General features: G+C 36.7%; 1 protein-coding gene across 1 annotated transcript in view; it reads right to left on the minus strand.

The window, feature by feature from the left end:
• Window positions 1-245: 245 nt before the first annotated feature.
• Window positions 246-15,344, minus strand: part of LOC145979443 (clavesin-1-like) — a 36,679-nt gene continuing 21,580 nt past the window's right edge. The window contains exons 5-8 of the mRNA XM_083112345.1: window positions 14,867-15,060; window positions 11,683-11,793; window positions 4,749-4,893; window positions 246-2,989 (exon numbers count right to left, since the gene is read on the minus strand). Of these exons, the coding sequence (XP_082968471.1) occupies window positions 2,946-2,989; window positions 4,749-4,893; window positions 11,683-11,793; window positions 14,867-15,060 (494 nt within the window). The 3' untranslated portion in view covers window positions 246-2,945. The remainder of the gene's footprint in view (window positions 2,990-4,748; window positions 4,894-11,682; window positions 11,794-14,866; window positions 15,061-15,344) is intronic.

A 15,344-nucleotide genomic window follows, 5' to 3' on the forward strand; every position in this document is an offset into this window, starting at 1 on the left:
GATAGAGACGCCAGAGTCTCGTTAGTCAGCAAAATGCAGTCTAGAGTGTACCACGTGGAAGCGAGGTTGAAATGGTCACCCCTTACACCTCACGTGCGGACTGATATAATGTTAAACAGAAAGGGAATCAAATGCAATTCCCTCGTGAAAAATAAAATCTTTGGAATGTTCAACATAAACTTTATTTTTTTTTCAAAAATTACAAAAATAAATGATTATACTTCATAATCACAAAGTCATGTACACAAACACATTTCAAAAGCAATCAGCACAAATATGGACGAAAGAACATAAATTATTTGAAAAAGCAAGTGCATTATAATGCTTTACTTGTAGTTATCACCTGCAAACAGTAACATCTGCAAAACTTTCAACTCAAGAAATACTCTCTCTCACCTCGATTAATATAATATTCTAAATGTATCGTAATTCCTTAAAATAAAATATTGAAATAGTTACTCAAAGTACTACCAAATATGTAAACTTTCCTTTTCACAGCATCGTAGAGTTATTGAATCTTAGGAACATCTAAATTACACGATTACATTATGTGGTTACATTCCTACCCTTTATGGAGACGAGAACAGAACAGTTAAGAAAAAGGTGATTTATCACACGATGGTTACAATATCACTTCTTTCATATACAGAGTCACAAGTGATATTTGTGAAATGAAGGGCTCGGGGTAAAACATGCTAAGTGACATTTTGATTCTTATTGAGTTATAAAGTAGAGGGAGCCATCCTGCAATTTTCAAGTGTAATTGCCATGTCATGCAATTTGCATTGGACTCATTGAATGTTTCTGAAATTGGTAAGCACATCCAAATCAAATTATCTGCAGTACAGCTTCTAATGACCTTTCTGCTCAAGAAAATCAGCAATGACCAAATTGTCACTTAACCATGTTTTACCTTCAAGACCTTGAAATTTCTTCTATCATCGATAATTCATTTCTTCTGCCGTCATTAGTCCCATCTAGTTTGCTGAATTTTTTGACTCTTTACACTCAAGTGTCTAGTTGATTACCCAGTGCAACACCCACTCGTCTACTTCGTTGATTTGGTGTCAAGTGGTGCATTTAGTGTCTCCACTGTTTGCACCACGTTCTGGAGCGTTGTAATATCTGGTGATGTACTTAACTGTATTTACAATACATATCAGTGGCATAGGCGGGCTCACCCGGCTCAAGCCCCACCCCATTTTTGATAAAATTTTTCATTTTAAATTAGAGATACACGATCGAGTACGAGTGCGACACATTATATGCTTTTTCTCTTTATATCCCGTTACTTGTCCGAGGACAAAGTCTCATAGTTAAACTGAAATTTGGGCATCGATACATTGCAAGTTGACACTTGGATGCTTGGTTACAGCATCCCTGTTTATGGAATGGGTGAAGTGGTCGCAGTGCATGGAAGGAAGGTGGGTAGAATGAAGCTGTACTCTTGGAATTCCACGGTCAGCTGGCCTCGGTATTTACTGTACTACATTAACAGGAAATCTTACTGCCCTAGGTTACTTCTGGGGTTGGAAAGTTGGGGGAACGGGGATTTGAAAACAAAAGAATGCGGTTAGTGTCTGGTCGGTGAACGTTCTCAACAGATTCACTTTGCAAAGACGGAGACTGGATTTTGTTTTATAATCTTTGGTTTAACACAAAATATATTTCTACATTTAATTGTTAGATACGTTTGAAGGCCGTAGTTTGGGGATCGTGGTACGCACAAAATTTTGCAGACAAGTTTCAAGCCAGACGACGCCATTCTGCACCCAGCTCTACAGGCGGATGCAAAATGATGACGTCATGGTTTGACCTGGTGCAAGTTTTGATGGACGCCGCAGGGTCCACCCGTGGATTCTGGAAAACATCCTGAGAAGAGAAATGCTGGACACGTTCTGAAAGGCGCTCATTGTTGCGATGTATGTTTTAAAATACAGAAAAGAGTGCATTTATTTTACAAATAAAGTTGTTCCCATTGCTGAGAATTTCTAATGTTTCTTGCAGTAGACAAAATCTACTGTTATTAATTGTACTGTACTCATGGACGGAAGGGGGGAGACACCTGAAAATTATGTATTTCACACATAATTTCATTTTAGCAATAGTACATTAATTTATGTTAATTATTATAAATAGGTTGAAGGAACATGATAATTTCAGACTGAAATAGTATTTTCTGAGGGGGCATCACTATTTTGGGGGAAAATATGCCTCCTTTGCCCCCCTGGAAAGAAACACCTTGCTTGACCCTCCCTGGAAAACATCCTGTGGACGCCCGTGGTGGTGTAAGTTCACGTTAACTAATCAGATGATCGTTTAAAGTAGCAGACAGGCATTTGTCGGATTTTTTTAACTTGAACACAGCTATTCGTCTACTTGGTTGAACGTCATTTTCTTGCACCAACCTGACACCGGATATACATGCACTACAACTTGTGTCAAAAAGTGCAGCGAACTACGAACTTACGTAAACTTCTCAGTTCAGAGGTTTCTGTAATTTACGTGTCAATAAGCTTAGATTTACATGACTCGTTATTATTGATTACAGAAAGAAAATTACAATTGCCGCTGAAAGATTCGTTCATGGGAGAACAACAATTCATGACGGAGTTACAAAGTCTTTAGTGTAGACATTATGGGCTATGGACTGGAGACAACATCTTATTTTCACCACGAAGAAAGACAACTTATCTCAGGTCAGAAATGGTAACTTAAATGAGCCACATTCACCATAAATGTATAACACCCACCTCACGTTTCCTAACTTCTGACATCACATTTCGCATGTTCTACGACGAAGAGTGCAATTGCTATAAACTGTTATCGAAATGTTACGTCACATGAATATTTAGTTTTGAGTGCTACATGATGTAGGAAACGCCGAAAATTTGAATCAAGAAGCAGATCTTCCACTTAATCGTTAACTGTCTCTTAGGATTTTCCTAATCAGCATCCTTCTTAGTGATAAACCCTGAAGCTACCGTCGCTGCAAAGAAAAAAAAGAATACAAATAGGTAAATGTTATGTTACCACATAGATGTATTTTCAAGTATCAAATGTAAGATTTGAATTTTGAAAATACATCTATTCACAAACTAATTCAATTAAAATAAATACATTGTTAGCAATTTGCCCACCAGGAATATTGGTATCCAATAAAACATTCTGAAAAATAAAGCCTCAAAATGTAAGGATCTCTGCAAACAGAAACGGACATTTCTTAAATTTCATATTTGGCACAAAAATACTACAGGTTATACAGAGTGCCCCAAAATATTGTTTGCACTCTTTGAATGTTAATAACAGAGAAACTATTAATGATAACTTCACTGAACTTTTTGTATTTGAAGCTGGAATAACTACATTGAGCGTGTGTGTAAGCGTATGTAGGCATTCTGTTATTTTTAGTTCCATCACCACAGCCAACCAGGCGGTAGGCATTAGTGAACCCAAACTGGCAGAGGTGATCAATTTTTCTTTTGAGCAATGTTAGAAGTGTCAAATAACCACCCAGATCTCCCAACTGAACTCTGTTAGATTGTCTATTTCTGGGAAACTGAAGAACGATGTGTACCTCACAAAGCCATGGTCACTGGATGACGTGAAACATGCGATTGACACTACCTGTGCTCCCCTTCCTGTGGAAACCATATCTGCTGTTTGTTGATTTGTCAATCTGTTCTAGAGCATTGCAGGCAAAGTATTGCTACCAATGTACAGTGGGATCCATGAGTATTACCGTGCAAATTGTTCATCACCATGTTCGTGCACCTTATTTGATCCAATAAGAGCTTCAATAATTAAAAGAACCCTCAAAACAAGCTGTAGACAACTTCTGAACCAGCATACATAAAAATACATAGCTTAAAAACACACAGGATGTAAGAGAAAAATTAATGAAAATAGTCATGGACAATTTTTAGGGTAATACTCATGGATCCCACTGTACATCTATAACGATAAGTTATGTGACACGCAAACGATCATACTTGCTGTTATTAGTGTTCCCATTATTAACGTCAAAGACTATAAGCACCATTCTGGAACACTCTGCATGCTCATTATGAAGAAATTAAGCCCTGAAATTTAACTCTTGTTCCTATAACGATTTTCTAAAATCTGATTATTTAACAGATACTATATGTATATGAAATATATCGTTTAGCGACGAAAATATGTATATAAAGTAACATGAAAGCTTGAATTCTAGTTCAAAAGGTGCTGATGGGAATCATTCTTGTTCTATGCCTTTTATATTTTAAGACATATTCATGGTTACATAAAGTTCTGCAATCACCATTTTTTTTAAACCAGAGATCATGGAATTATTGCTTCACCAGTTTATGAACCAAAGGGGTATGTTAAAAAAATAATTTACCAAAAAAAAAATCGAGTACCACATATGGATTGGTCCACGTGGCACTTTCATTCGTTCTTATAATTTTCGGATTTTCCTTAGAAATTAGTAAACTATAATTTGAATGTAATATTCTTACACAATTATTAAATTTATAATAATAAACTTTATAATATATAAATTTATCTTAAACATATTGGATTATTTCAAGAAGTTTACTTTTTTTATTTCAGGAAGAAGTTAGGTATAAGTGAAAGGATATCAGATATGGAATTGTGACATCGTTTGCAATGTTCCCTTCAGTACTGTGCAAGCATTTGGGATTAGCATTATCTAAATCAACGAGATATATTTCAGAACCAAGAGTAACTTTTGGTGTTTCTCCCACCTTTGAATGCATCTATCCTGCTGAAAAGGACTTCTTCCCATTCGCTGTCTCCAAACGTCGGCTGCTGTCCTCCGTAAGCCTTTGGCAAGATAGCTGGGTCGAAGTACTTGTGCAGTGACGCTCGATTGTACCCATGGACGTGGACCTGAGAAAAAAATATTTATCTTTCCAAGCGTATATATGCACTAAAGGTATATCAATGCTTATCAACTTGGAAGACATATGGTGTAAAAAATGCATCATGTGAAAACACTTCACACAAAAATTGAGCGTTCTGAGCATAGGCGTAACTAGTGGGGGGTCTGGGGGTCCTACCCCCCTCCTCCGACTCTCCACCGACCCTCCGGGTATCGTCCGGAACTCCCCGTACATTCAGGGGGGTCCCAGCAATGATTTCGAGTCAAACCCGTCGCTACTTCGAAAGACGAATTCAAAGAATTAAAAATCTTGAAAATTGATGTCTTACTAAAACCTATGTGAAATTATCCAATCGCAAGACCAAGTGCATTGCTTCAAGGCCTGAGACCGCATTCGACATTCTTCCACATGGGCCACAGCATCCAACGAGTGGCCTCTGCCTATTCAAGGAATGGACACTTTTCGTTACGAGGAAGCTTTGGCAAATTTGCCAAATTTCAGTCTTTGTGGACTAATCCCTCTCTAGGGACCCTCGCAGACAAAATGATCATTGACCATTCGGAAAGGTGCGTGCACGTGGGCCAGACTTCAAGTTCCTGGCATTCGAGCAGGTATATTTCGACGTCAGAGAACGTGATCAGAAAACCATTTTTTTTTTTCATTCATTGTGAATAGAAACGACTGAAGTCGGTCGCCTCATAGAGAATCATCACAATTGTAAGTTTTACTTCTCTCCATTCTATTTGTTTTTTCTGTTTTAACGGACATAGGTGTCTTCAGGCTAGTGACGGAGTAACCTACTTCTCTCGAGGGAAGGAGAAGGAAGTGATCGTTTCTTTAGTTCGTTAGTTTTTATACGTCAGAGGGAGTTGTCGGTATTTATTCTTATGCTCATGGATTATTTATTGTTAGTTGGGAAAGAGTGATCGACAGATCATTTAAAGATATGTAAAGTTGCGAATGCTGAACAACACCACCATACGGCTTCTGGTGCAACATATTTTTTTCGCACCAAACGTTGTTTTCCATCAACCAAAATATTGTTAAAGGATCATCCCATATCAAATCAAGCGGGGTCTGAACCTTGACATTTCAGAAATAGATATTTTTTGGTGCAGTGGTGGTACCAATAAAGTTGAAAACTGCCAAATTTCAGAATTTTTCGACTCTTAGTTTTTGAGTTATTGACTTTCAAAAAAGCAAAAATCACAAAATTTGAAGACATTTGGAAATGTTGAAACAGCTGTACATCAAAAACTTTTTGACCTAGAGAGCTCAAATTAGTGTCATTCTCCTTTGCTTGTAATGAACTTTAATTTGAAATGCAACTTGACTGTGGTATTTGAATTTTGTAATTTTTAAAAAACTTTATTATTATTTTTTTTTTTTTGAAAATATCAAGAACACCATTTCTAAATTTTTTGGAAGAATTGTATGTTTTGAAGACATCAATTGACTATTTGTGTGCAAAATTTCATAATGGGATGGTAATGGGTCCCTATGGAAATTCATATTTTGTAGTGTAATGTGTGCGAAATTTGCTAAATTTGTTAACTTCCATGTTAAAATCATAACTATAAGCTGAGTGGTTGATGTTGAAGTCTTCATATTAGTCTATTTTGTAATTTTTGGAGTACAAATAACATGAAAATACCTAAAACGTATTAATTTTAATATCACGTAAGCAAATTGAAAAATGTACTAGGGGAAGTCATGAACAAACAGCAATTTTATTCTAAACTTCATGGAGATGTATGCACAAATAACCTTTTTGAGTGCCGGAACACAAATTTTCGTTGTGCATAAATCTCCATGAAGTTTATAATAAAGTTCCTTTTATAAAATTATACTTCCCCTAGTACATTTTTCAATTTGCTTACTTGATATTAAAAGTGAAAGTGATACATTTTATGTATTTTCATGTTATTTGTAGTCCACAAATTACAAAATAGACTAATATGAAGATTTCAACATCAATCACTCAGCTTATAGTTATGATTTTAACATGGAAGTCAACAAATTGTACAAATTTCGCACACATTACACTACAAAATATGAATTTTCATAGGGACCCATTGCCGTCTCATTATGGAATTTTGCACACAAATAGTCAATTGATGTCTTCAAAACATACATTTCTTTAAAAAAAAAATTAGAAATGCTGTTCTTGAGATTTTCAAAAAAACTTTATAAAAGTTTTTTAAACATTACAAAATTCAAATATCACAATCATGTTGCATTTCAGAATTAAGCTCTTTAAAAGCAGAAGAGCATGACACCAATTTGAGCTCTCTAGGTCAAATGGTTTGTGATGTACAACTGTTTATATATTTCAAAATGTCTTCAAATTTTGTGATTTTTGCTTTTTTGAGTCAATAACTAAAAAACTAAGTACCTAAAAAATTTGAAATTTGGCAGTTTTTGTCCTCTTGATAGGTACAATGTATAAACAAAAAATCTAAAAAATCTGAATCCTAAAGGCTCAAAATTATTTTGTATCGGTTGATTTGACATGGAATGACCCTAAAACAATATTCTATTATATTTTGCAATCGGTAGAAATTTAGGACTTTTTGTAAATACTTGCCCTATATCTAGGAAAGCGAAATGACGCATAACTGTCGCAAGTGTCTACAAGAAAAAATATCCGTAGCTTGATGATAACACAATTATCATCTGTAATTTTCATGGCGACGACATGTATATCCTTCAACAATGTCCGCTCACATTATTAACACGTCATATACTCTGTATTTCAATATGTACAAAACTAACATTTACATTCCTGTGATTTTACATTTTAAGTTACATATTTTGCGGAAATTAGGCTATAGATCAAGTTTCGTTAAGCAGTTGTATTTAAAGCACGCGCTAGATTTAAAAGTGAAGACCAGGGTTCGATTCCCGGCTGAGTGATCTAAGGTCGGAATTTTCCCAGCCTTTCCCCTGCATAAAGCCGGACCCCGTGGCCTAGTGGTTAGCACATCGCGCTGTGACGCTAAGGGTCCCGGGTTCGAATCCAGCTCGGGCTGTTTGTAAATGTTCATTCATCAAATCCATCATTTCATCCCTCATCCCCATCTTCGCAAATTAGCCAAGAGGCACAAAACGCGAAGTAGAATAAAACAAATCAATCAATCAATCAATGAATTTCCCCTGCATAAAGCGGCTCTGTGGCTCAACCAGCCTCAAATCAATGGGTACCTGGGGCCAACCTTGGAGAATAATGGCGGTCGGAGCGTGTTGCTGATCACATCACCTCCAATATTCACGCGTTCGAACATGTGTGAGGCCCTACCATCTAATCCCCTAAATGTGCCTTCTTGGGACGGTGGTACATGCACGATTAACTTTGCCTTTACCTTCGTTTCTTAATCTCAATCTCTAAATGGTGGTACCCGGTGGAGGGACATGGCAAAGTGGTTCGGATCCCACTTTAAACCGTAGATCCAGTCCCGATTAGCCTTACTGTGCATAAAGTGGACTTAAACACCAACTCAAACCAAAACCAAACTCTAAATGGTGGTTTAGACATGCATTGATTGATTGAATTAAAAATGTTGGGTGCGTCGGTACATAGAGCCGTTTTGCACACTTCCATGTATGCGGCAAAATATCCCCTTATATAAAATTCTGACTTGAAAATTTAAAACAAGGGGTGAAAAAAGTCCCTTGGGAGAATTTAAAAGTGCAAGGTTGTAAAGGGTCCTGCACGAGACAAACACAACACATTGAAAAGAGTAAGGATTTTCTAAAAGCTTTCTCACAGACTGTGGAAGAGACCAACTCTTCTCAAAAAACAAAAAACGTTGGATAAAACACTGCTGTCATCGCCCAAGAGGGATGACAACAGCTGGGACGATATAGATTTGAAAATAACAGCAGAGTATGGAATGCTCTCCCGCAACACAACTTTTAGAATGACACGCACATACACACGAGAGAGAGAGAAACATATAGAGATTAATTGAAGGGCTCGAGTGTAAAACATGGAAAGTGACATATTGATCATTTCCGAGTTCATTAAGAAAAAAGGTTATTAAAAGCTATACTGTATATAAATTGTTTTCGTGTTGTGTTTACCAATTTCAGAAGATTTCACTGATTCCAATGCAAATTGTATGACATGGCAATTTCTCTCAAAAAATTGAAGGATGGTACATTTTACTTTGTAACCCAAAAATAACCAAAATGTTACTTACCATGTTTTATGCACGACCCCTTCCATTTATAATAGGCCTATGTATTACCAGTTTGCAAAGAAATAGGTCTAAAAATATCTTATTACCTTCACATGCAGTGCAAACATTTGTTTGAAAGTCACATAATCTGAAATCATTATTCCTTCAAAACACTTCTTATTAAGTGCTGTGTTATCACCTGTCTGGAGAGAGAGAGAAAGAGCTGTAACTTGGCCAGGAGGGGGGGCTAGAGTCCCTGGATGTATGACTGCAACACAATATACGTGTATGAAAAAAAATTTCTAAAGCGTGAACGTCGCAAGAAACTTGAAATGAAAGTATTGGCGCTCTGTTTAAATAATAATATGTACTACCAGTTTTGCAAAGAAATAGTTCTAAAATTTTCTTATCATTTACTTAAGAATCATGTCAAATCTGTTATCATTATTACTTCAAATCAGCCGGCTCCCATGGCAGAGTGGTTAGCACATCGAGCTACGAATCCCGGTTCGAATCCTGGCTTCGGCATGGATGTTTGTGAGTGTCTATTCATCAATTTCATCATATCATCACTCATCCCCATCTTCGCAAATTAGCGAAAAGTGGCACAAAGAGCAAAGTAAAATATGGGAAATCAATCAATCAATCAATACTTCAAATCAGTTCTTATTAAGTGCTGTCTTATCAACTGTCGCGAAATTGAAGACTAAATCATAACGCACATTCTAACTTACTAAAAAGATAATCAAGAATACCAAATAGATACACGTTGGGAACATTTTATGAAATAATGATTTTACGTTACTAGTAATAAGTCTTCTTTGCTGCAGTTAAGACTCAAATAGATTTTTATTGTAGAGGAACGCGAGGCACTTGAGACCAGAATTAATATTTTTTTCCATTGGATTCCTTATAGGGTCAGAGTTCTATCCACGCAAATTTTAAAGTGAAGTGTGGGTAATGAAAATGACACTTTACACAAACATGCGTGCAGGACATGCCAAAATCTATTCTCGCCCAGGGTTCAGAAATACCTGGCTAGGAATCTTAAAGGACATCAATACAACTTACCTCCCAGATAAAGACTTTTTTCTAAACTTGAAAATATATTTGACGTATATGTATATATACTGTATATTGTAGTATGAAATAGCGTTCACTTCAATTACATTATTAGGGGACACGATTGACATTAACAATATTACATACATTCATACATGCACACACATACTTTATATAGATATGTATATATGCTCATGCAATGCATTCTCATTGACATTTCAATTTCAATTTCATCGATATACTTTGGACCCACGCCGAAGATGAACTCCGAGTTATGCCTATGGTTCTAAGTTAGTTTCATCCGGGGTTGCAATTGGCTCCAAAATAAAGGGTGTCCGAAAAGTATTTCCCTGATTACAAGCTTTATTCATATCCGCTATATGTAAGATAGAGATGTGAAAGTGGTGCCAAAATGTTGGAAAACTAACCAATTTTTTGGTTACTGGTTTCCAGTAACGTGGCTGTTGTGTAGCAGTGGCAGTGCCCAGGAAACCAGAAATGTTCACAAATCGGGAAAAAGCTCAGTGTGCCCTCTGGTATTACGAGACCCGGTCACCAATAACAGTGCAGGGGAACTTTCAAACAACGTATGGAAAGATGCTACCCGATGTCAAGAGCATTAAGTCTTGGTATGACAAGTTCAAGACCACAGGATTTGTTACCAAGAAATGACCGACCATCAACCTCAGCTGAAAGGGTGGAATGTACTACGTGCTACCAAGGATGCTCACGTGTAGATATATTGATGTGTTTCCTGTTGCCCATTAAACTTGGTTAGTGTTCCAACATTTTGGCACCACTTTCACATCTCTACCTTACATATAGTGGATATGAATAAAGTTTGTAATCAGGGAAAGACTTTTCGGACACCAAAGAAAAACAACATTTTCACTTCATTAGTTATATATAATACTTTGAATCATGTCGAAAAAAGAAGGATAGAATATTTACAAAGGTGATCCACAATGCATGAATGTAGAACCCCTTCTGTGGCGATACATAAAATTGAAATTTGAAACTTCAGTATCAAGTGGTCTTCGTGACGAGACTCCATTTCCATTATTTCATGTGTTTAAAAACATCGTTTAAAATAAGTCCTGTACTTTACGTTGTACACTTTTCAAATCTATGCAAGGAACCAAAATGCAGCTATATTTTTTACAATTTCACGGTGTATAACAAGTTGCTCTGCATGCATAGCAATTAGTCCCTTCGTGGGTTCAGGTACGTTGCGGTAGTGTCCCTCCAAAAATTGTACTTTCCCAAAATATTCACAGTAATGCCAATATAATTGATAATTTGCTAATGTGCTAATTTGTAATAAATATTCTGTGGATATTACAACGTTCACTTAATTGTACAAATTACTGTACAAGTAAATAACAACAAGGGCAACTGTATTTTTTAAACGAATATATTGTATTTTATTGCTTAAAGTGTCTATATAACTACAGAGTAATGCTAATTCATTTAGTGAGTGCATAATTGCTCCTATAATGACTTTGTTCCTCATATAAACTTATCTATATTATGAAAATATAAAAATTGCTCACCCTTTTTATAATTTTATCAGGTAGAAATGGCTTTAGGATGGCATACAGGAAGCTGAATATCCACGAATTGTTCACTACATGGAAGGCGTGAGTTTCCAATGGATAGCATTCCTAAAAAGGGAACATGATCAGTAAAATTTCACTGTTACTATAGGTATATAAATAGGCCGCTACATATTTATTTTGCTAAGATAATCCAATAAACTTCTTCAATTACAACTTTGGTTAATTCGTTTAGAATATTTTAACAAAAACATTACAATCAAAGCATTTGAAAAAGTAGTTTCCTGCCTTACATGTAGTTTTCTTTGCTTCATTGTTTAGGTCAATGGCAAAGATTAACTTAAACTGCGTTGCATTATAATAGTTTATACGTTTGCATTCTATCCATGCAAAATTTTCTTCATTTTTTACAACCATACTTGCGATGTCATCAATAGATGTGTCACAAACTGCTGCATTGTGGCTTCGAGCAGCCATGATTGAGGCCAGTTCTTGCAAGCGTACGGAATTGAAGCGGGTGGGCGGGAGATTTTAACATCGTTTACAATGGCAGGCACATTGTGCAGTATCAAACATAAACTCACTTTATTTCACGATATTTCCTTGCAAAGGACAAACAAAATTGGCTGCACATCCTAACGTCACATGAAACTCACCTATAAGACACTGTGCATGAAAATCAACGAGCTTAGAAAAAGTAAAAAGAAATATTTCAGACAAGGGAATTTTTCGTTGACAATATTTCAGTACCTTTCGTTGTCAGAAAGTTCTTGTATTTACTGTGAAATGTTGTTTTTCTAATACGCGTATTTTTGGAACTAAAATGCATTTGTTAGAGTTTTTTGTTTTAAGTCCACGAATTAAAATACTTAATGATGTTCTAACTATTCCTGATCATACTCCAAAATGCACATGTAGGCTAATCACGACTGGACCTAGAGTTTAAAGTGGAATCCGAACCACTATGTTCCTCCACGGGGTATCAAACCCGTGATCCCTTAGGGCCTCCCCGATGGCGCAGTGGTAGCGTCGTCGCCTTGTAATCAAGGGGTCCCGGGTTCGATATATTCGGTGGAGGTACAAGTGGTTCGGATCCCACTTTAAACTGTAGGTCCAGTCCCGATTAGCCTTACGGTTCATAAAGTGGACTTAAAACACCAAATCAATCAATCAACCGTGGTCCCTTCATTACAAGTTGACGACGTTACCACTACGCCATCGTGGAGGCCAAACAATGAAATTTGTAAATAGTTTGATTGATTGGTTGCCACTTGACTAACATGCAAAAATGAGGATGAGTGTTGATATGATGAAATTGATGAATGAGCACTCACAAACATGCACATCCAGGCCAGGATTTGACCCCTGGCGCAATGTAAATAGTTTGAAGGAGCACGTTTGCTTTATGCTAACCCTGTTGTTACTACAGACGTTCTGGACGATAAACCCCAAGTATGCAGGTCTGCTAGTTTCCATTTAATCTGATATTTGACGGAAAGCAACATTAAGCTGTAGAACGATCAAAAATCAGCAACTTTGTAAAAGTATGTGAAGTGCATAGGTGTGTAAATGTGGTTCTGGAGGATGATAAAAAAATGTAAGGCACGAAAACCTCCTGTATGGAGACTTCGCATGAATTTGAAATTTCATTTCTAGCATCCAAAAAAATCCAAGTTTGTTTTATGTGCACTTTACGCTCAGCTAAGCTTATCAAGACTTCTCTGTCTCCACCGGCAATCGGACTCCCAAAGCACTGATTGCAAAGTGACTACATTTTTGGCGTGCAGTTAGGCAGCCAATTCGATTGTACTAGCCCGAATGAAACGGATTATGACCCCACATGAAGATTGGAGTAAATATTGATGGTGTTGTTTCTGTTTGACTTTAAAGTGGTCGCGCATTCTCTGCGAATATTCACTCTCAGTTTCCGTGTTTTATTATTGATGTAGATAGATGAGAAAATACAGTAAAACCTCGTTAAGCCGGACTCCGATAAGCCGGACTTCGCTTAATCTGAACAGACAAAAGGCAAAAGAAAGAAAAAAAGGAAAAGAAAAATGCAAGGTTTTAAATGTGGCTAGAAGTCAACAATCGCATTCGTCATATTTCTCCGTAACGGTTAAGAATACGTACCGGGTGTTTCAACAGAAACGCCGTGATTTCAAATTACCCTAAAAAAATATTTAGTATAGTCACAGTAAAAATTTGTATATGTTATGATTGACAAAAGTCTAAAATTTAATTTAATTTAATTCCTATCTGTGTTTGTCAGGTGTTTGTAGTACAGTAATGGAGGGCAGGAGACTTTCACTGCAGAAGACGATTCAGTTGGTGACTTTGTTTATTGAGTCACGCTCTCTGTTGTTTCTGTTTAACGACGGTTCCGGCTGGAGAATACGTGTCCTGGTCTTCGTCGGAAACGTTGTCCAATTCGTCAGCAATGGTTCAGCAAGACGGAGCTAGACCGCATACAACTGAACCTGTCCTGACCTTCCTCCACTCAAAATTCAACAATCGTGTGATTTCAAATCGCTACATACATTTCTTTCAAAATGGTTTAGAGTGGCCTCCAACTAACCCTGTTATTAACCCATATGACTATATCACGGCGTTTCTGTTGAAACACCCGGTACATCCAATTTCCATGGGAGAATTCCCCAAAGAAAAGGCAGTCAACCACTGATGAAATTCTGTTTATGTACTGCATTGTCGCATTGCTTTACATTTTACTGTACGTACTGTTTAGTATATTTAGGCCTATGCCCTTTAAATAAACCATAATAAACGTGTTTTGTTGCTATAAACGGAGTTTTAATGCACTTTCTACTGTTCTTTTAGGTTATTTCAGTTAATCAGGACTTTCGTTAAACCGGTCAACCTATCTTCCACATTAGTCCGGATTCACGAGATTTTACTGTACCTAAGAAGAAACGCTGATCATTTTTTTTTTGTTTCTTTTACGCATCTCTTCCTTCTGTACTTTAAATGAACTTGTGCATCAAGACTTATAAGAGATTGGTTAGAATATATCACCGCGTCAGACCACCAGAAAATGTGCCTATTATTTTCGGAGACTTTTTTGTAAAGCAACTGTTAATGTTGTACCCTTAGTACATTAGCAATTTCGAATATAGAAAAAATATTTTCTTTTCAATTGTTTATTTGTTTAGGTGTATAATACCTCTATAATCTCCAGGGACTTCTTGATGTTGTAAGGAGTGAGCCACCAAGAGAGAGTCCACCTGCAGATGGAGGCATCCGTGATTGTCACCATCCCAGCGAGCTGAGTGTCCGATTCCTCGAGGATGGCCTCCGCGTTGTAGTTCATCGTCTGCGCCGCCTGCTCGAACGTCACTTCCGTTGGGTCAGCTACGGCTGAGACAGAAATAAGCACTGAAGCAGAACCATTCCAAGAGTGGTATATTTGAATAGTTATTGGTTTTTTAAAAACAAAATATTTTCTTATAGCTAAAGTATTTTTAAGTCTAAACAAACATTTCGATTTTTAATGTAATATTCCTCATATTCTTTGTACCCGAAAATCTTCTCATAGAAATTACAACCAATAGATATTTTTGCATAATGTAAAATCAGGAAAATAATAATCAATGAAGTAATTTATTTTTGTCGAGCAATTTCCACAAAAAAGCTAACTTTAT

Source organism: Lepisma saccharinum, chromosome 26 (genome assembly GCF_977018435.1).
Source record: "Lepisma saccharinum chromosome 26, izLepSacc3.1, whole genome shotgun sequence".
NCBI lineage: Eukaryota > Metazoa > Arthropoda > Insecta > Zygentoma > Lepismatidae > Lepisma > Lepisma saccharinum.